Below are 23,240 nucleotides of genomic sequence, written 5' to 3' on the forward strand. Positions count from 1 at the left end.
AAACAGTCACGTGGAGGGGGCCAACTACATAAATTCTGGTGTCGCCATAACAACAAAGAGCAGTATGGACTCTTTCTTGTACTTTCTTGTAAGGGCATGGACAGTGGCAGTGAATTGAAAAATTGACTTTGTAAGTGGCAACATTTAGGAGAAACACACTGGTGCCTGTGTCCAACAGTAACAGAATACATACATCACTGAGATTAACTGCATGGTTTGAATGCTACTAGTCCTGAGTTCACATAGTGCATAATTGTGGTTGCAGGCTGGGGGTTGTGGCTGTCTGACCCAGCTGGAACAGAGTGAAATACATGAGCAAAATGATTCAGCTTACTCCAACTGCAGCATGTCTGTCCAAAACCTGGGCAGGTTTAGGCTCTTGTGGTGCGAGACCTTGATCCGCAGTTACCACAAGGCTACTGCGTTTCACTCTGGTTAGGATAGGGAGGAGGATCCGAGGAGGCTGCTTGGCTGAAGGCAGGCCCTTGGTGTTTAGCCAAGGTACCTGCACATTCAGCTGCACTCCCTTTATTCAGTGAGATGGTCAATACCCTTAGACAGCAACAGCTTGTCATTTTGTAATAACAGTGCCTCACGTACGTTTGCGTTACTGGTATGTTTGATTAGCTGGTCACCAATCATCTCATCCTGCAATGTATAAAACTTGCATGAACTAGCTAGCCCCCATAAGTTAGCAACTTATTGACTTGTAGACTCACTGGGCAGCTGGCGACGTTGCCTACATATAATTCCCCTGAGATCATGGTCTGTGAAGCAAAATGTTTGTTTAGAAGGTCCATGGCACTGTATGTGATGCTGGCAGTGTTTCCAAACGTCCCAAGAACACAGTCCCTCTGCTTTCAGGCAGTGTAATAGTAGTGCTGCCTTATGAGTGCTGTTTACCTCGGTAAGCCCCATGGCTATGAGATGCGTTTTTAAGAAATAATGTAACCAGCGGGCCCATGGAGTGGAAAGTTTGACAGGCAGAACGAGAATGGGTTCAGTTGGAGGAATCCGTCCTTTTCACCAAATACTGTGTTCTTAATAAGCACAACCAACATGCTTGCATTAACATTAGCTCCAACTTTACTACTCCATGCTGGGCAAAATAAAAACAGTTTAATCAACACAGATCCTTCAAATTAGGCATCACCAAACAACCAAACACCTGCAGCACAGCTGAACACAGAGAACACCGATGCAGCACTAGTAAGTCTGTGTGCAAAAAGCCACCTAATGGCCACTGATGTCATTTTCCATAGGTTGTCAGAGAATGCCTACATGATTTCATGATCAAAGTCAAAGTCAACGTGAACTTTGTCATTCAGAACATACAACAGAGAGTGCACAGCTGAACGAGATTGCATTTCTCCAACTCCAATGTGCAAAATATAACATAAAGGCAAATGCACAGACATACTAGACAGCATAAACTGACAGAATATACATATAGGGAAAAAATATGTATATATTTAAAAAATATTGCAGGTTGTATAGAAAATACAGTGTAACAATTGTCACACTGGTGAATAAAGTGCCCAAGTGATGAGAACATTGAAAATATTGCACAGATTGCATTTTTAAGATAGAACATATGAGTTCCAATAAATGTGTTCAGACAGTCTCTGTGTCGGAATAGAGAGTACATTTAACGTAAAATGCACAGTGCTAACAGGAGCTGGAGTAGCCGCTGCCATACAGGGCACCGCCATCTTGGACACCTGACACGATGACTGGCCAGTGTTAAGTCTGCCAAATGCCTGCTGAAAGCCGTTGACTGATGCTTGCCATATTATTTCCTCAATTGAATTGTTGGCCTAGGCTTAGTTCAAGAGAAGGGAAAACTTAATGTTTTAGCATACCAAGGCATTTTGGACAATTGTATGCATGCAACTTTGTGGGAACAGTTTAGGAAAGGCCCTTTTCTGTTTCAGCATGACTGTGCCCCAGTGCACAAAGCAAGGTCCATAAAGGCATGGTTGGGTGAGTTTAGTGTGCAAGAACTTGACTGACCCACACAGAGCCCTGACCTCAACTCCATTAAACACCTTTGGGATGAACTAGAATGGAGATTGTGAGCCAGGCCCTCTCGTCCAACAGCTGCAAAAGGGGGACCAACTCCATATTAATGCCTATGTTTTACAATGGTATGTCATAAAAGCTCACGTAGGTGTAATGTGTAGGTGTCCCAGTACTTTTGTTCATATAGGATATGTCTGGCCCAGTAGACAATGTTCAGTTAATATGCAGTATGCAGTAATTTTCTTAGATCTATCAGTATATGGTTTACAGCTGTCTCAAGTCTTAACCAAAAAAGCATAAATAGGAAAAAAATATGATATAAAAGATTCCTACTAAGATGCTAAATACATGGACATGGAAGCATAAGCTGATATTTCATAACATTTGGTGTTATGTTTTCCATCTACAAAAAACCCTATTCGAGACGAAAAGTGAAAGAATAGCCAGAAAAATCTGTCCAAAATTACCCAATCCATCTTTTTCTCTCAGTACAGTTTATCACTGAGACTTTAGTCACATTTACATTACATTTTAGCAAACTGGATACAAAGATCACAAGTGCTAAAAAGGACGAGCTAAATAATGAATCATAATTTTAATCAAACCTTTAAATTGAACCAGTACTAATAATGAGTAGTGTGCGATATGCCAATTGAAATTCCTCCTCAGGTATCAGTTTCTTTACAACCACTATACCGATATGCCACAAATAATTCTAGATAATACAAATAGTACAAATAGTGCAAACCATGCTAAAGTCAGCCTGTTTAGCCGTTTAGTTAATCGTATTTCTAATGAAAATGAAAATGAAGCAGTTACGTCCCACTGTTTAGTCCACTACATCTGAAGTAGTCCGTTTATTGTTCCTGCAAAGCGCTGCAGAAAATACCCCAACCAGGAACCCTGGATAAACAGTGAAGTTCGGTCCATGTTATGTGCTCGCCATGCTGCATTTCTCTCAGGCAATGCTGAAGACTATAAAAGGTCCAGATACGACTTGCGTAGATCTAACAGAGAGGCCAAGAGACAGTACAGAGGGCTACTACACCACCACAGACTCCTGGCGCATGTGGCAAGGACTGCAGCACATCATCAAATACCAACAGACGAGCAGGGTGGTCACAACCAGCCAACTCTGGCCGACTGAGAGACGTTATGGCCAAGGAGAGCACACAGAACACATCGCTCACTGTGACATCAGTGGATGTGCGCAGGACCTTGAAGAGAATAAACCCACGGAGAGCAGCCGGCCCAGACAACATCAGCAGCAGTTTGAAAAGATGTGGTAGCTGGCTTCACAGGTCTCAGAGGAAGCCTGTGCTAGCCTTCCCCTCCTAGCGTTGATAGTATCGTGTGACTGGGGGAGTCCTAACTAGTGGGTGGAATTGGAGACGACTAAATTGGGGAGAAATTCGGGGGAAAAAAAAAAAAGATAGATACCGAAACTGTCCGAAATTTTATGTACCATGACAAAAATTGGACATCTCACCCACTACCACTAAATATATATTTAAAAAAAACACAAGCTGCTGAGAAAGGCAATGTCCAACCAAGAAAAAAGCAACAGTTCATCTCAATTTATCTGCCAAGCAATAAGTTTGTTTTTGCCTGTAAAAACGCAAATATATAACCAAATTAAATATACATCAATATAAATGCATTTAAAAGTAACAATAATGTTCTATTTTCAAAAAAGCAGTTGATATCTTGTGAACTATTTTGAAGAACAAACATGTTTTCTGGATGCCCTCAGCTAACACATAGTTTTGTTAAATTCCATCATCAGCAAACTCCATACACTTTAACATAATGAAGTACTGATTAGCAAACCAGGTACTACATGAGGTTCGGAAAATATTGTAAACAGTAATAACATTAATACAATAAGTTGCGATTTTATGCATTAATGTTATTAATATTTATAGTTGTATGCAAAGATTTGGGCACAACCTGGTCAAATTACATGTTTTGTTGGTTTTCAAAATAAAAATAAGTGAATACATCCTCTGCAGAAAACATGCTAATGCACATATTAATGCACAATGTTTATTTGATGAAATATTAAATAAATCAATATTAAACAAACTTTAATAATTTAATTTCTTTACTGCTTGAGATTTTTAAGAGATGGATGTATTTACACTAGAATAATCATATCTACAATAATCAAATCATATAATGTGGCTCAAATGCCTCTCAGACCACCTCCTGAAGTGGTTTGAGTGGTCAGATTTGTATCTGTTGTAAATGCATCTTGGGTGCATTAACATTTGCATTTTTACATGGCTTGGCCTTATCCAGATATAATTCTGATACTCAAGACACATGATGAGCAGGTGTAAACAAGGTCTTTGTCAAGCTCTGTTCTTTTCCTTTCTTAGTGAGCAATCACTTGCTTGCACAAGCACAGATGTCATTTCAGTGGTTTTATAGGAACATATTATATACACCTGGTTTAGGACAGACAGACATACACACACGCACCTTTATCCTGTCCATGCAGGCTTCCATTTTAAGTTGTTCCACAGCTTTGCGAGCCTGGGAAATACTGGCAGTGCTGTTGTTGGCCATGCCGTCCTTCATGACTGTCACCTGCACACACTCCTGAGAAAGAAACAAGTATCGCTTGTCGCTAAGAATCAAGAGGCAATTTTTTTAAAGTGGCTCCTTATTCAACATGTGCTAAATGGTTTCCAAGTATGTCCTATAGACTTTGCAAGTCAACTTCTCGCTGTCGCATTTGTAGTAGTACAGTTGATTATTCTAAAAAAAAAATAATAATAATAATAAAAAAAATAATAATAAAAAAAAAATACAGAAAACCTGTTTTGAAACCCTCAAATTATAAATGTTTGAGCTCAGAATTCATCATTTTCATCATTATTACCTAGGCATGGAAATACTAAACTATATGCTAAAAGCAACATAATAGTGTTTCTTAATATTGCTCCTAGTGATCCGCAGCACTGCACAGTTTCAAGTGTTCCTTAAAGCCTATGCGTAGATGTTGAATTCCGTTGGTAAATGCCAAACACACATTTTATGTAAATCATTTGCAGGAACTGTTCTTTTTAAATTAAGCTACAAACCTGTGGAATTATACCTTTCAAAAAATGGACTAGTCTCGTTAATGTTAGCTAGGTCCAGAAACTGAAGTGAAGTGAAAATACATTTTTTTGACAAACCGATACATTGATGTCCACTAAGGAGAAAAGCCCTTGTGTAGAATATGAAGAGTCCCTGTCCATCCATTCAATGCTGTACAGTAGAACTAGCTCATTTGCTCTTCTGAAGGGGCTTTATGAAAACACACTGTTTTCCTGCAACTATTTGTCAGTAATGAAAGATTTTAAAACATATTCCTCTGTCTGCTGCTACATTTTTGTGCAAAACCAGTGCTGCCACCTGAAAAGGTAAATCTACAGTTAGGGCTGTAGTACCCGAGACTGTTCTTGGATTTATGTCTGGACTTGAGGCTTTTTTTTAACGTCTTAGACTTGTCTTAGTATTTGCAATCTGACTTATGTCGGTCTTGGCCATCGGTCTCGCTAAATTTTGTTTTCTGAAATGTAAACTGTTTTGTAATACAATCTTCGTGAAACCCATTTAACTGTTTGGTGAGATAAACCACTGTGAGAAATAACCTTTAATCTTGCCCACCTTCAAATTCATTTGTTTTTTGCTGCATTCTGTAAGTTACATTCTGGCGCCTTAAGTGTCGAAACTGCAGCACCATTTAATCTAGAACGGGAAAATTCAAACAAGAAGTTGTTGCATCCACCCCCCCACCCCCTTTTGATGCACTAAATTTAACTGAGTGAGGTTGCAAAGGGGTAGGGGTAAAAATAAGAAATGGGATTGGAGTTTTCAGACCGTCTTTCACTATCTATCTATACCTCTACAACTAACAGTCTATCTAGCAATCTATCTTTATAGAATCTTTAAAGTCACACCTCTTAATCATTCAATTCAGGTGTTTCATTCAGTCCCACTGCCACAGGTGTATAAAATCAAGCACCTAGCCATGCAGTCTGCCTTTAAAAACATTTGTGAAAGAATGGGCTTTTCAAAAAAGCTCACTATATTCGAGCATGGCACTGTAATAGGATGCCACTGTTGCAAGTTAGTTCGCCAAATTTCTTCCCTTATGGCAGTTAAGTTTCAGAGTGGGGTCACCAAGTGCTGAGGCGCATAGTGCATAAAAGTCGCTAAAGCTCTGCTGACTTAGTGACTGAATAGTTCCAAACCTTCTCTCGCCAAAAGAACATTATAGTTGGAACAATGCAGTCAGGCAGGTAAAGTTTGGCGGAGAAGGGATAATGCTATGGGGTGGTTTTCAAGAAGCCTATGCCTCTTGGTTCCAGTGAAGGAACATATCAATGCTTCAGCATACCAAGACATTTTGGACAAGTATATGCTTCCAACTTTGTGAGGACAGTTTGGGGAAGGCCCTTTTCTGTTTCAGCATGACTGTGCACCAGTGCACAAAGCAAGGTCTATAAAGGCATGGTTGGATGAGCTTGGTGTGGAAGAACTTGACTGACCCACACAGAGCCCTGACCTCAACCCCATCGAACACCTTTGGGAAGAACTAACACAGAGATTGCAAACCATTGCAAATCTTTTTTCACATTCTTTATTTTGTGCTTTGCAAGCACTGGTATTTCCTTCAGGAAATGCATATTTAATTCTTCCCCTTAATATTTAGTTCTGTTATTTTTAATCTTCCACTGACATTTTGTCTGCTTCTTCTGTAGTTTTTTCTTTTTTAGTATTTTCCTACCTTGTTCATCCCATAGACCTCCATTTATTTTCACCCCCATGCAAGGCCTATGCTTATTTTTTGCCTGACGGCCACCAAACTGCATGTACTCCCTCTGCAACACCTTCGCAAACAACCCCTATATCATAGCAACCACCTAGCAACACCTTAGGAACTATAATACATTGAAATGACATTAAACTAAGAAAATACAATGGTTACCGTACTTTTAACAGAGAAAGTAACTTACATTTTAGTTTTTTTTTTAGTCGCTTATGCAGCCATCTTGCTGTTTTTTCTTTTTTTCTCATAACACTTAATGTTTGGAGCATGTCTCTGAAAAACCTCCATTTGGAGGGCCATGAAGCCCTAACACTTCACCCTACCCGTCTATCTCAACAAAAATTTGACTATTCTATCCCTAGGTGTGAACGCGCAAAATAGAGGGGTAAGGGCTAAGCGGCAGGGACAAGGAGTGAAATGGGATTGGGCTTTAAAATTGGCGCACACGACAGTGAAGAACTAGTTCTGGCCAGTTGAAGCCTTGAAGAATAGGTTAAAATCAGTTTAAACCTGATGATGATGATGATGATGTCATACTGAGTGCGTTTAATAATCTAATGAAATAAGATTTCGTCAGCAATCCGTTCAACTCGTTTACATGCACTTGAGTAATCAGATAATGATTACTCCAGGTCTCCAGGTCTACATGAATCGGATGTAATAATCAGATGGAAACGTGACGTAAAACCCAAACTTTATGCCTCAACTTTAAAAAAAAAAACAAAAACATTGCACCACTTTCCTGGAAATATTAACATACATCCTCTAGAAGATAGAGAACATTTAGATCCTCCATTTTGTGTATTTAGTTTCAGCATCACTCCAAAAATATTTTGTTGCCATCTCACGGACCTACGCAACAAAGTTTCAAGAAAGTTTGTTAAGCAGTTCTCGAGTTATGGATCCTGGAAGAATATATAATAATAATAATAATAATAATAATAATAATACTAACTAAAAGAAGCCAATGGATAACAATACAGTGCTTTGCTTTGCATGCACAGTAATAATAATAAAAAGCCTAGGAATAACAACATAGTGCTTTGCTGTGCAAGCACTGTAATAAGATAAAATCAGATAACTATGATATACAAACCTGAACACCTGCCTAACCATCACATGTTAAAACAAATTGCCAGGGTGGTCATGTATGGAGTCAAATTGGGGTCTTTAATAGTGATGAGAAAATAAAACTCACAAAATAATCACAAAAATGTGGTTTTGAGTTGCAAAAGTAATTAGGTATTGCAAACAAAGAAGATAAATTGTGCTACCTTTTTTCTCTTGCAACATCTTTTTTAGGACAAATCTTTTGCGACAATATTTTTTCTTTGTGTTTTGCGTTTTACGCTCCTATTTTTTTCTGCAGTACTTTCCCCTTTCGTGTTACCCTTTTTTGTTTGCATGTCAGTTTTGACCTCTTTTTGATTTGGGGGCATGGCAAGAGGAGAGAGGTGAGGCCAAGATGGACAGGCGTGTCATGGACGTTTCACATCATCAGCTGGAGCCGCGGCTGCACAGCCCGTCATTTCAACTAATGCCATCAAGTTAACACAATCAATAACAAACGGCTGTGTAACGTTAACATCTCCTGAACTTATTCGTTTTCCGTAGTTCCAGTTTTGCTTGGTGTTGCCTTCTGTTAAGTGTGTATGTGCGCTTGAGGGCTTGGTTTGTAAAGGGGAACGTAAATTTAAGGAGATGCAACACCAGCACGCGCAGCCGTGGGAACCGTTTGACTGTACTGTACGAACTTGCTAGCCATGTTAGTGTATTCTCATAACAGTCCTAACTGGCTGCAAACACTGCTCAATTTAGTAACTGAAACATATCGGTAACACTTTACACTAAGGGTACATGATCTGCCAGTAACTAAGGCATTTACTAATGAATAACTAATCAGAAAGTATTAAGTCATTAATCAGGAACAAATTAACAAGTTACATATTAACAACCACAAGACTAAATTACTAACGCATGTACTAATAAATGAAGATGATAAATGAATGGTAAGGTAATAAAGGCTTTCTTCAACATCTGAATTTATCAGAAATTCATGTTAATTAATGTTTGCTGTCACAAGACCCCCCTGAGACACAATGCTCTGGAATACTGTGTCTATCAAAGTCAACTGTGTTTTTTCTGTAGCTCTATCTTCTCATCATCTTGTCCTTCTGCTTCATTGTGCTGTGTAAGCAGCCCTTGCAGTTGCCTATCTGTCAGGTCTTCAGTTTATTTTTTTTGATTTCTTCTGTTATCTTGTCCGTTTCTACCTACCTAGTGTCTGTTTATGTAATAAAATTAAAAGCTTACACTGACATCTTTTTGCAACTAGTCCTCATTTGTAACAGTTGCCATTGTTTCACTTCATTGTTCATGTTAATAATATGACACGTTTTAACTCCTACGTTGATACACAGTGCCTCATGAGGTTACCAATGAAATGTGAAATTAGTTAATAATTGATAGGTAAAGTGTACTGCCGTCGTGAGAAACAAACTGTTTATTACTCTTAAACCCAAAAAGGTTTACTGTAAATACCTAAGCACCAAGCCAAATATTTAAGCTATAACAAATTCAGAAATAACAGCAGCTAACACAGCCGTTCGTTATTGATTGTGTTAACTTGATGGCATTAGTTGAAATGACGGGCTGTGCAGCCGCGGCTCCAGCTGATGATGTGAAACGTCCATGACACGCCTGTCCATCTTGGCCTCACCTCTCTCCTCTTGCCATGCCCCCAAATCAAAAAGAGGTCAAAACTGACATGCAAACAAAAAAGGGTAACACGAAAGGGGAAAGTACTGCAGAAAAAAATAGGAACGTAAAACGCAAAACACAAAGAAAAAATATTGTCGCAAAAGATTTGTCCTAAAAAAGATGTTGCAAGAGAAAAAAGGTAGCACAATTTATCTTCTTTGTTTGCAATACCTAATTACTTTTGCAACTCACTAAGACCACATTTTGTTTTGACCAGTTTTAGTTTCTCATCACTACTAAAGACCCCAATTTGACTCCACAGGCATGTAAAATATTTTCTAAAAATACAGCTGAATATGCATCTTGAAACCTACACCTACTAAATAAGCTAATAGTTTCACATTTGATTTCATTTAATTTACCTTTCTCTGTCTCTTTTTCTCTCTTGTTTCTTTGTCCTCACTGACTACTGTAAAAGCCTACATTAAAAATATGTTATAAAAGTCTGTCTATACCAAAACCCTGCTAATGGATACTCATACAGTTAACGAAATATAATACAACCTTGTACCTGCTGATTTCTGAAATACATTGCATGACACTGTGCCACCAATGTGATAGCTTGTTAACAGTGAATTTTCTTATGTTTGTTGTACCATTTAATGTGTTGTTAATACAAAAACTTTTAACTATTTTTCATTCTAACATAGCTTGTCATGTTAGCCTAAACTGAGCAGCTAGGCTAAAGTATGCTTATTAAGTTAGCAAAGTTATGAGTGGTCCAAATAAAAAACATTTTGCATTTGCATTTTACAGGAATAATCTGTTAATAATTACTTTCATGAACTCTCACATTTATATGATAGTTATGATATTTGTTAGCCTAAAGTATGTGTGCTTCATACCTGAACATCTCAAGAAGTCAAAGTCATCCTGGATAATGTTGGTTTATTGTCTTGTACAGAGGTAAACATTTTCCAGCCCAGTCTATGTCCAGATCACAGCTATTCACTGTGTAGTCTCATTCCTGTTTCCACAACTGAATCTCAAAAAACCTTCAGAAACTACCAAGAAGCTCAGTGTCCTAACACTAATTACAGACATGATAGGTGCTGATAATGTACTGAAGGCTTGATGCAAGACAGACAGCAACGGTTGCAAAGCTGTGATTGGAGGGCTGAGGAAAATAAGACGGAACTTGGCGGAGCGCGTAATGATTCTGATTGGCCACAATACAGTGGCATCTGTCTGGATGTCAGATTGGTTGATGTCAGATTGGAACATTACATTTTGCTCATTTAAAAGAGTCAGTTTGACTTTCATTTCTGTCAGAAAGGAATCAGAATAAATCTTGATACATTTTTTAAGCCAAAACTGATTAAACAAGGATTATATAAAACAGAAAATTAACTGACTTAATTACGCCATCAAGACAAAAACAGAGGCGGCTGTTAATCACGTTTTCATGATATTTCATGAAACAGGCATTGATTAAATTCATTTAGAGTGAGGATTAGTTGCATCAATTCAGAGAATTCAGAATGAGCACTGGTTGGATTCATTCAGAGTGTGCACTGACTGGATTAATTAAGAGCGGGCATTGGTTGCATTCATTCAGAGCAGGTGTTAAACACAAAGAAACTTTCAATCCCTATCATATTTGTGTTTGTAATTAGAAGTGGAATTTTTTTTAGCCTGATTTAAATGTAATGGAGTTATTTCTGTACATATAGTTTTGTGAAAAGAAAATCCAATCAGGATTAAATATGATCGCTCAAAGCACTTCAGGAGGTGGTCTGAGATGCATTTGAGCCACATGTTATGGCAGTGTAAATGCATCTGTCTCTCCAAGACACAGAGACCACTGAAGTCATCTCGTCATTTTGTAGCCGGGGCCATACTCTTATGCCCATATAAGGAACTACGGGTCTAAAAGGAATTTTTCTATGAGAAAAATAAATGTAGTTTTCCAAAATGTCCTCTTTCCCATCCTGTGGTAATCAGAAATGTTCCAAAGCTGACATGTTTTGTCCTATGAACATTCTTCTCTCGAATATCACTTGGTCCTCTGAATTAAGAGGCCGTTAAAGAGTCAAAATATGAATACTGCTACATGTAAGCTAAAGCTACTGCACACTGAATTGACATCACTAGACTGGCAGCTCTTTAAAAACCAGACAAACCAGCACGCTTTGGCAGTGTGGCAGTGTATTTCCATGTACAGAATGAGGGCAGATGAAAAGAAGTCAGAACAAGAAAAGAAACGAAACAGGTTTCCTTGTTAAGTTACGGTACAGTTATCTGTTCTTCATCTGATACTCACTGAAACATGATAGATCTTTCTGTTCTGTTCATAGTTTGATTCGAAAGTCTCTACAAATTTACCTGCACTCAGGTTAATTCAATTTCAGACTCAGCAGCAGTTACATTCTGATGCGTGAAGCTTTATGATAACTGCTGTGCCATGTAAGGTGGAACGAAAAAATCTGAACAAGAAGCTGGCGAAAAAGAATCTAAATTCAGCCTTGAACAATTTTTACGCTGGTAGTATTTTCGATCAGGATTTTTAGGCTATCAAAATACCGTACCTAGAGGTTTTTTTACAGGCATACTTAATAATATGCGCTACAGTAGGACATTTTAATAAGGCAGCACAACTTGTCAGAACACCACCAGAGCCAGCCTTACTTTTGGGTAGCTTAACTGTGAAATAAAATTGACGCACAGTAGCTTTAGCTTGCATGAAGCAATATTAGTATTAAGACTCTTTAACAATCTTGTAATTCAGAGGATATTCGGCAGAAAAATGTACATAGGACAAAACCTATCAGGTTCTGAACATTTTCATTTACCACAGGGTGCGATAGATGTTGTTTTTTTAAAAAAAACATTAATTCTGGCCACAGAGAAACCACACTTACACCCAGAATTTCTAATATATGTATATATAATAATATATATAATATGGGCATAATGCAGACTACAGAATGATGCACAACTACAGTGGCCTATTCCACAACCAAAATTCCTCCCAGCACAACCAAAACTCCATATGCAGTATGTCACTGGGCACATGATCTGTGAAGAAGATAATCATGGAGAACGCACATGGCACAAGGTGAAGGACCAGACGAAACAAAATACTTAAAAGCAATATGGACAGACACCGCTGAAGACTTAATAAACAACTGGTAACTGGTTGATGCGTAACAAGCAGATTTGCATATTCTGTCCCACAAAGCAATTGGATTTTAGTCTGACTAATCTGAGATGCATTTGACTACAAAGTATAAATGTGGTTAAAATTTTTTATTTGAGAAAAATGGTTTTATATAAGTTGAATAAATCTTGACAAGAACAATATTTAATATTTAACAATATTCTCTCGTGTTTCTCATCCTAAGACAACAGCTGTAGTTTCTGATGCCTATGGATTTCAAATGTTTATTCACGTAAGTCAGCAACTGCCCAATTGCATCTTTTATGAATGAATTCTAAGTTAATGGTTTGTGTTGTTTTCTATGTACAGGGAACTGCATCATAATTATTGTCCATGGTAATCAATGATATGACAGAGATGTGCCAGACTTTAGTTGAAACATGCTGGAGTATTCCTTTAATGATTCAGCACAGTCAGATGAGTGTGAAGATTAAAAATGGCAGTCCACCAGGAGCCCGGTCTGATTTTTGTAACTACATCTATAAAAAGTAGATGAAGAGGCTATCTGAAACGAATTATTAAGTTAACAGGTTAACAGGTACAAAAGTGAGTCATCTGTGAGAACTCTTGATAAAGTATAGACAAGCAGACTCTATGTATTTAAATCAACAAAGGAAGACATTCAGTCTGCATTATGTATGCATTTGTGTTATGTATAATAAGCAATAACTAATTATAAGGTGGTGTGTCACCTTTGACATGTATATTAATGGTCTTTGTAGAGCTGTTAAACTGATTTGGTGATTTGTGGCCAGTACATATCATATGAAATCTACATACAATGGTTATGATTTCTACAGTTTCTTCAGTCACTTTTACACCAAATTTCTTTTCAGTGCTGAGTATAATGAAGATACTCTGTGCAATACAAACCTGAGATTAGTACCTAGGCATGGTTTCGGGATGAGTCTGAATTGTTGAGTAATCAAAGTCATGAACATTTTTAAAAGCTGCAGAGTAATTTATGATTTTTTTTGTATGCAAATTCGTTTCTCTCTTTTCATTACAAATTACATTATCAGCAAAACAATCTGAGTGAAAAGTGGAATCTTTGAAATTTGAACATGAATTTCAGAGGTTTAGTATTTGGTATGTCTGTCATTTGCTATAATAAAACTGTGCTCTCAAGCTGGCATAACCTCCACAAGGTTGTACAAAAGCCTCTGATAAGATGAGCAGCTGCTCCTGAGAGTTGTCTGAACACATTTTCAATGGAAAGAATAGGACTAAAAAAAAAACTGGCCTTAACATGGTCAATGGCAAAAAATGACTTAAATCGAGTCATGATCTAATAATGAAAAATATGAATATTTCTTCTTCATTTTATTTGTCATATCTCAAAATTCTAAACTTTTGTTTATTTTTAGGTTTAAATGGAACCTGGAAATAAAACAATAGATCAATAAATGTGGTTTCAGGCTTCTAGACCCCACTCTGGATTTAATGGAATGAAACTGAGTATCACTCAGCTAACTAACTCACACAGTCGAAATATGATGTGACTTGCTTCGTAACATTAGTGAAATGAGATGATTAGCATTTGTCTGTTCATCTTAAAGACTTCAGACTGACATCTTTATTAATGTGTGGCAGCCTGTAGCCTTAAGAGTCCTATCCTTTTTTGGGTAGCAGTAATATTTGAACACTTCCAATACAACTACAAATTCCAATACAAAATCTGACTGAAATGCCCATGACTAGCATGGCTATACACACTCTTAAAAATAAAGATTACAAAAGTGTGCAACAGTGTTCTACCCGCAGTACACTATGAAGTATTCTTTGATTTAACTCACATGATCCAACGTATCACCTGATTATTAAGCCCTGAATGAGCTGGAGTGTTGGGGGAATAGTTAAAACTGTGCAGTGCTGTAGGTCGCCCAGAGCAGTCACTGCTACAGAAAAACTTTTGGCTCCCTTGAGCACCTTTCAACAATTGATTCTTTAAAGAAAAATATTTTGTAAATGGGATTTCATCAACCTCCATATGTAGGTTCCACACAATGCAAGGTTTTATACTAATTGTTTTCTAGAATTGTATGACTGTTTAAGAACTTTTATTTTTAACAGAATATAGAAACTCTGTTATGTGGAGGTTCTTCAATTTTTAAAAAGGTTCTTCACACATATTGCATATTTTATTTACAAAAAAAAAGTTCTTTAAAGAATCACACAATGAGATGTTCTTTAGGGAACAGAAAATGGTTCTGTGGAATCGTTCCAAAAAACACTCTGGCCCCTTTATTTTTATGAATGTACTGAAACTACTGTAGCCTACATCAGAGGTTGGAATTGATATTGGGGTACTATTTCCCTATATTGCCAAACCAAAGTGTATTTGAAATAGGTGATATATTTCAAACACGTGCTTTCGTAACATGCATCAAGCCTAATGCATGGATTAATACATGGATTAAGCCAAATCTTGCGATGTAAATGGATAATTACTGTTCTAATTTTTAATTACCTTGCAATTTTTTTAGTCCAGGTGTAGTCTTAATCTGGGTCTAGTAAACTGGTCTTTAAAGTTCTCTACAATGTCCTACATTATTGGCATTCTTGGCTGGATGTGGCTTTGTTGTTTACCAGCTTGATCTTATACGGAAAACAGGAGAGCGATAACCTTTCAGAGAAGTAAAATTAATAAAATATCAAGTGAAAAATACAAAGCAAATGTTGCAGACATTCAGACTAACACTCAACCCCATACTGCTTACTGCAGCCTATACTGCAATGTGATATAGTATTGATATAGCACTTATACCATCCAGCCCTAGTACTGTTTTTCAGGTAATTTCATATCCTAATACTCTGGGAAGATGAAGGCCACTAAGTACATTCAAAGTATTTTCAAAGATACTGCAGCTGTATGCTTTGTTTTTCAATTAAGATCTTGTGTTAGCATTATGTTTAAATGTAGTTGGTTTAGTTATTTTTCTTGCCGTATTTATCTATGCTGTGATATATATGGGTGTGCCCAACATTTTTTTCTGCCTATAACAACATGATTCTGATATCATTCTGCACTTCAATTATAATGCACTTTTCAGTAACATGATGAGCATTAGGGAGGGTCCCTGGTCTATCTGAGTGTTTCGCTTAATGATAGTGTGGTGGAAGAAAGATAATATTGTTGGTTAATATTATTTTTTCCACATCCATTGGTGCACAGTGATTTAATCAAAATGCAGAAGACATTTTAGAGGCGAGCAAAAGTTCCTACACTTTGATCAATGATTTTAAGAAAACAAAATTGTTGTCTTTTATATGAATTGTGAGTGAATTAATGATTGCCCTTCCAAACAGAAAGTGCTGGGTTTGAATCCGACCCCAGCTGTCACTGATCTAATAAGGTAAAAATAAGGTAAAAAAAAAGGTCAGTTTTGATTTCAGCTTGACTTTAATCCAGGAAAATATACCCAAAACATAAACAGCATAAAGGATCTATAGGATTCAACGGAGGTGTTTGGCAAAAGCACTTTCTCCCTATGAAATGATCATGACAGAGTTCACGAGTTTCCGAGGTTCAGTTCATAATAAGAAAGCATTGCTCGTTGTGTTTGTGCTTGAGAAGTAGCCCTCCAGCGCAGCTTTTACAGGTCTAATGACCAGTGGTTTAATTTACGGCCTAAGCTCCCTTATCCTTAATCAGTGCGGGGGAATCCCAGTGGCAAAATGGAGTGCAGCCCACTGGAACACACGCTTGCACCGCTACCACATACTCAGCATCACATTTAGAGCCTAAATGGACTAAGTGCGGAAATGTAACTCTTACATTCGGTTAATTTTGTTATGATATTAGAATGTAACAAAGGGCATCGAAACGGTGGGAGTATGTGCAATTCATAAAACATGTGAGTCGTATTCGCTAAACGGCATTATTACCGTAGACCAACAGTGGATCGCGCAGGTGAGTTACAACCTCACCGGAAAACTGACTTTTTTCGCTTTAGATTAAACACTTCATTTTAACAGACAACACCCCAAAAGACATGAACGGTTATGTACAGCCTTTATCGACACCTCCGAGCCTGTTGGTAACTCCCTCAAGCCTCACGTTGAGATTTCTAACATAAGCTGTAATTCTCCAGTAATAGTTTTTTCTGCAAAACGTTAACGCTCTCTGCAAACAAACAAAAACATTATATCTGGAAAACCGTTGTTTTCATCAGCTAACTTCAACTATCACATTTTACTGCACTTTGAAACGAGGTGTCTTTTTGTAGTAGTCTCGCCAAGCAGTGTTTGATTTTAAAAATCTCCTTACAGTCCCCGTTAAAACGCTAATTTTTGGCTGAAATGGCCACTCAATCTAAAAAACCTCCGTGTGCCTACCTGCAACGTGGGAATGATGAGCCTCTCTCAGCGGTTGAGAAAACGGGGTCGACTCCACCCTACGAGTGGCTTCCGTCAAATTGGGATCGAAAACGAAGAAGGGGGAGAGAAAAAGGAGGGGGGAGAAAAGAAAACAGAACTCGAAGCAGCTTGGCTTGGCTTAGCTCCGGTCCAAGTCCCCGCACCGTTCGGTTCGACTCGAGGAGGACGGAAAGGCGCTCAGTCGACACCATGAGATGTTGGCCTTTTTTTGGTGTCGTTGGAAATGATACTGGAGGCTCTCTCTCTCTTTGTACCAGGTGTGCGGGGAATCTCTCGTCGTGACGCAGAAAAAAGGAGCATGGGTCCGGCGGCGCCTTTAAGAAAGGGGTTCGGCCCCCGGGCTCCACAGCAAGGGCAGAAAGACGCGAGAGAAACCGCTGTCCGTGAAGTTGCTGCTGTTTCCCCACCTCCTCTCGCTGGGTGTAAAAGAAAAAGAAAACAGAAAAGGGGTCACAGCTGCTTCATACGCGTGTATTACAGCGCAGCCTGGAGAGGCTTCCCCTGCTCCATCTGACATCACCATTGACATCACCGGGTTTCCCAGCAGATCCATCTTGAGCGTCAGTCTGCGCTACTGCTCGCCTTTGCTAGAAAATGTGTCTTTGCCTTACTGAAGATTTGCGGATGTGCCGATTGAATTTTTTTCCTCACAGGAAACAGCAAAGCTTTTCCCAGCTACTGCTGGCGTGCTGGAGGATGAGTGTAGTGTGGCGTGGTGATGACCGGGGTTCTGGAGGATGAGCAAGTGGAGACACTAACTTGGTGCGTGTCTTCTCTAAACTCGTTACTAGCATAACTAAATTGGTTTAATGGTTACATTTTCATAAATAAACCAAGGTTATAATCCTGTTTCCATCATCTGGATTATGACTTCTGGGTAGCAAATATACACAAATTTAGTAAATTCCCCCAGTCTCTAGCTTTGAAAGTGGGGAGGACAACTGTTTTTGAAATTACTTTTAAAATGTTGCACTGGAGGATGTGTATGGTGTGATGAAGACTGGAGTGTTGGAGGGTGAGTATAGTGTGATGAGTGGTGCGCTGTACATGTGAATGGTGTGAATGACTAGAGCACGGCAAGATGAATATCGTGTGATGAATGGGGCACTGTATGAGGCCTATGGTGTGATGAAGACTTGCATTGGAGAAGGAGAATGGTGTGCTGGAGGACGTCTGATACAGGTGCACTAAAGGATGAGTATGGTGTAATGGCTGGTGCAGAGGAGGATGGTATAGTGTAATGAATTATGCACTAAAGGATGAATATGGTGTGGTGAAGACTGATGCACTGAAGATGAGAATGGTGTGAATGGCACTGGAAGATAAATATGGTGTGATGAAGACTGGTGCACTGGTAGATGAGTATAGTGTAATAAAAACCTGTGCACTGGAGGATGTGCAATTTGTAATAAAGGCTTATGCATTGTATTGTAGTATGAGTATGCTGTGATAAAATCTGTGCACTCGTGGACAAGAATGAGGTGATTAAGGCTGGTGCACTGGAGGATAAGTATGGTGTGATAGCTGGTGCACTGGAGAATTAGTGTGGTGGAATTAAAGATTAAAGTGTGATTTTTAGTGGTAAAATAACTGCCTTTGCAGAAGAGACCAAGACTAGACTTAATCAATGTCCTAAACAAGCCTGTGAAAGGATGAAATCGAAATCACCCCACATAGAGTGGCAACCACAGGTTTTTTTCTCTCTCTCTCTATGTGTGTATATGTATGTGTGTATATATATATATATATATATGTATGTGTGTGTGTAAAGTGTGTGTGTAAAATGTGTGTATATTTATATTCTGATAATTTGGCCATTCATAGATTAAAAAAAAAAAATAAAAACATGAGGTCAGACAGAAAATGGTAAGTCATACACCTTCCTATGAAATTCAAGACTGAACTGGTTAACAGAACATCAACCAATCTTAGATTACAACAGTCAGGCAAACAATCAACTGAACTAGTTGAACTAGAATCAAGTGAACAAACAGAAATATGACCTCTTTAGATTTTTGTTGATCAAGTTCACACGTTCTACACTTTTGTCTACATCTTAGGGAACACCTTCTGAACATCTCCACAACACAGAGTAACATCAGGTTCTTTCATAGCTCAGGCCTGATATGCTGTACAACACCATTAAAGGAAAATCATGGGTGATGTGCGAATAAGAATAAGAAATGAACCAAAAATCAAATGGACTCAAGGGCATTGTAAACACCATTTGTTATCCCTAACAACTACTAAGGTAAAGTGTACAATAAAGGCATAGGTAGGTTTTCCAAAGGTAAAATAATGAGGTGGAAGTGGGGGCATCAAATGAAACATTGTAGCAAATAACAGAGCGAAGGAAGCATACAACTTTCCCTTTGTATGATTTGGCCATGACTGAGGACAAATAAGGAAAAGGGGCATCCGTGGTCATCGATTGGAACATTTCACACCTTTTGACAGGTTATTGTCACATTATCAAAACATATCAACTTTTAAGTCTAAATTTGGGTTTCAGGCCTCCTTTGGATCTCTGTTCAATGGCTTCAAGCTAGTTATTTTAGTAATATATAACAGTGCAGGACAATGGTAAACTTGCTTCATTTCCATACCTAAATGTGTCATTGCAACCACCTCTATGACAAGAGATCATCTTGGAAACAACCAAAAAAACTGCACTTTCAAGACATCATTTTCACTGTAACAAGGGCACAGTGTCATTGGTGTGAAACAATTGTCTTATGAATCATCAAAATCAAAAGCAATTTGATTTCTAATGGTGACACCTTGTGGAGAATTTTGTGGAGTGAGTTACAAGCCAGTTTCATATGGCGCTACACATCTAAAAAGAGGCAGTGTATCTCTGTATGATCATCCTTGTATTACTTGTATATCATTTGGCAAAACCATTCTCTTTCTGGAGCCTGAAGTTACCTTTCTATTTTCAGTCATAACTGTGCACCCAAACCTTTACAGAGAAGCAGGCTATATGGACTCTCCGATGTTCTCCTGTGATTATTCTGGGTTAAAGACTTTTTCCTGGACACATCATTTTGAAATGTTTCGAATGGAAAGGAATGGAAGATTACATGCACAAACCATACTGTGACAATGAATTAAATGAGATTCAAAAAGCTGGCACACACGAACACTGAGGATGGACTGGTTGTCAACCCATTTGAATGAGACCATGTTGAGTTATTGCACAAGTTCATGCTTATCATTTGGGTCACGTTTCTAAAAAATGCAGCAACAGGCATATATAGCGTGTGTGTGTGTATGTATATTATAGCTATCATTTAACAGGAGGAAAAACTAAACAAATCATACACTGAAGATGGAATGAACCAGGCATTGAGTAATACATGCATTGCCATACAAACTCGCATCCATTTGCGTTCCACACACAAGTGTATGCTGCTGGTACGGGGTCCAGTGTGCCACAGCAAATAATGAGCTCTGCATCTTTAGATGAGATTTAAATGAAAAGATTTACCAATAACTCTGCAAAGGCTGCTGGTGTAGTTTGTGAAGACACCTGCTTTAGTGTTTAGTCAATTTCTAGCTTCAAAAGATACTTTCAATTCTCAGGTTGAGCAGAAACACAGAAGCCACCAAAAAGAGAGAGTGATGCTGTCAAACCACTACAGCAGCTTCCAAAGTCAAACACTGGCAAAATAAAACACAAAACATTTTAACATGAAGGAAAGACTAAACACTACAAAACGAATAGCAATGTGAAACAATACAAAACAAAAAACTAAACAAATAAATGACAAAGAATACACAAAAACATGAAAGTACATAACCAGTGGTAAAAGGCCTTAATCACTTCAGTCAAATGTAAATACCCCTCCTTCTTCCCAAGTATAGATTAATTTAAATTTAAAATATAAATATATACATAATACTTTTTTTAATAGTGCATTAGCTTTTAGCACACAGTATGCTCGCTGAGGGGTGTGGTCTCATGCCTTGGAGTGGTGGAGCATATTTGTCAGGGGGCAGGGTCTGGTGCATGCAGGCCCCTCCTCTTCCTGAGGCAGCCGGGTTCATTTGGAGGTGGGAGGAGTCTGTTAATCCCGTGAAAGACTGATGGGAGGACATGAACAAATTGGCTAGCAGTCTCAGCCTGCAGCATAGTTGCTCAGGAAGGAGTAGAACATAGGCAGCTTCATCCGCTGCTGGTCCCGCCGACACCAGGCAATCACTGTGCCCTCAATATTAGCTGTGTAGAGGTGGTGGCCATCACACGAAAACGTAAGACTGAAAAAGAGTAAAGCAGCAAAATTAGTTATATAGAATTACAAACCTCATCACCAAAAAAGGTTAGGACAGTATGCGAAATGCTAATAAAAACAAAGTAGTGACTAGTAAATTCTGTTTCACGTGTTATAAATTGAAATGTGATGTTTTAATTTTTACTGTTTACTTTATAAATATGTGATCATCCAAATCTGATGCCTGCAACATGTTATAAAAAGCTAAGACAGGAGCATGATTACAACTGTGTTGCATCACTTTTCCTTTTTAACAACACATTTTAATTTTTTGCCTTTCTGCTGTTATGCAAGTCTTCAGCTATGCAACCATACAGGGCCTTCGCTGGCACATTTTTTGCTTCATAACCTGCCACATGTTTTCAAAGCAAGACAGGCCATGTTATGTTGGAACAAACATGAATGTACCTGAAAAAGACATCATCCAGAAGGTAGCATATGTTGCTCCAAAATGTGTATATAAATATTGCTTTCAGCATTAATGGTCCCTTCACAGACCTACAAGTTATCCATGCCATGGGCACTAACACACCCACATACTACAAGAGACCCTGGCTTTTGAAGCCCAACAAGCCATGTGGTGACATCCATTATAGAAGCATGCCAGTTTTTAATGTAGTGCCGCCTGACAAATTGAAGGTCATGGGCATTTAGTTGTGGTTTTCAGCCTTGCCCTTTGTTTGCAGAGATTAGTCGGGATTTCCTGAATATTTTGATGATGATATACACCGTAGAAAAACCTTATAATTGCTCATTGAGACACATTATTTTTAGATTGTTTGATTATTTGCTGATGGCATTTTTGGTGGCGAGCCTCGATTCATCCTTGGTCAAACAGAGCTAGGCCTTTCCGGGATGTTCCTTTTATACCCAAGCATAGAATGTGTTGCAGACATTAAATTCAGAATAAGCATGCATTTACAAAAAATTTATGAAGGTGATGAGGTAAAACATTTAAAATCTGTTTGTCTATAATATTTTGTCTATGTACTGTTTTTGTTTAGATAGAGGTCAAAACGGATTTACAATCAATTCTTTGTTTTATCTGCATTTCATGTAGATAGTAACTGTAGAGTCAGTAACTGTAAACCTATAAAATGCATCTATATGCTAAGTGTTTCAAATAAAATGGCCAATACATCTAGGTACAAGGGAGGTGTACCTAAATAGAATGGAAACTAGTGTATTTGAGGCAAAAAACAGATATTTTTTTTATTTTTAGTTTAGTGCATTTATTTCCTCGCAAAAATCTCAAAATGAGTTACAACAAAACAAAAAAATGAGAACAAAAAGAATAATCTTTAGACCAAATATTTTATCCAGTGAATTTATACTCTAAACCAGAGGTCACTAATAGGCAGACCACGGTCCGAGTCCAGACCCAGACGCTGTCCTATGCGGACCTGGCCCTATAACCAATAAATTATCGAGAATTATTTAATTTTGACGGGGTGGTCCTATTTTAAATACCGTAACTTTTCTAGCCTTTATGGTACCGCTTTAGCGGCCCGGGAGACTCATAGACCAATTGCATGTGTTGTAAATATCACACATGATGCTACTCAACCAGTCAGATCTGTGCATTACGATGAGCACTGAGACTCGAGTGAGTGACACACACACGGTGGAGGGACGAGGCGACAAACAGCGGACAAAGAAGAAAGTGTGTCAAAGGGGAAGTTATTTCACATGGCGTTCTCTAAAAAGAAAATTGACAATAAATGTTGTTGAAATATTACTGAATTGTACTTTATCTGATTTGACATTCAGTTGTTGACTACACAAAATGTTGATATACCTACTAGGCTAGTTCAGTATA

The 23,240-nt window shown here is 38.2% G+C and overlaps 2 protein-coding genes across 13 annotated transcripts in view; both read right to left on the reverse strand.

The window, feature by feature from the left end:
• Nucleotides 1-17,555, reverse strand: part of LOC118810723 (guanine nucleotide-binding protein G(I)/G(S)/G(O) subunit gamma-4) — a 62,844-nt gene extending 45,289 nt beyond the window's left edge. The window contains exons 1-2 of the mRNA XM_036574715.1: nucleotides 17,106-17,555; nucleotides 4,507-4,626 (exon numbers count right to left, since the gene is read on the reverse strand). Coding sequence (XP_036430608.1) covers nucleotides 4,507-4,605 — 99 coding nt within the window. The 5' untranslated portion in view covers nucleotides 4,606-4,626; nucleotides 17,106-17,555. The remainder of the gene's footprint in view (nucleotides 1-4,506; nucleotides 4,627-17,105) is intronic.
• Nucleotides 17,556-19,010: 1,455 nt separating this feature from the next.
• lyst (lysosomal trafficking regulator) overlaps nucleotides 19,011-23,240 on the reverse strand; it is a 156,973-nt gene continuing 152,743 nt past the window's right edge. For all 12 annotated transcript variants that reach the window (XM_036574727.1, XM_036574718.1, XM_036574726.1 and 9 more), the window contains one exon: nucleotides 19,011-21,407. In XM_036574727.1, coding sequence (XP_036430620.1) covers nucleotides 21,269-21,407 — 139 coding nt within the window. In that variant the 3' untranslated portion in view covers nucleotides 19,011-21,268. The remainder of the gene's footprint in view (nucleotides 21,408-23,240) is intronic.

This window comes from Colossoma macropomum, unplaced genomic scaffold, assembly GCF_904425465.1.
Source record: "Colossoma macropomum unplaced genomic scaffold, Colossoma_macropomum, whole genome shotgun sequence".
Taxonomy (NCBI): Eukaryota; Metazoa; Chordata; class Actinopteri; order Characiformes; family Serrasalmidae; genus Colossoma; species Colossoma macropomum.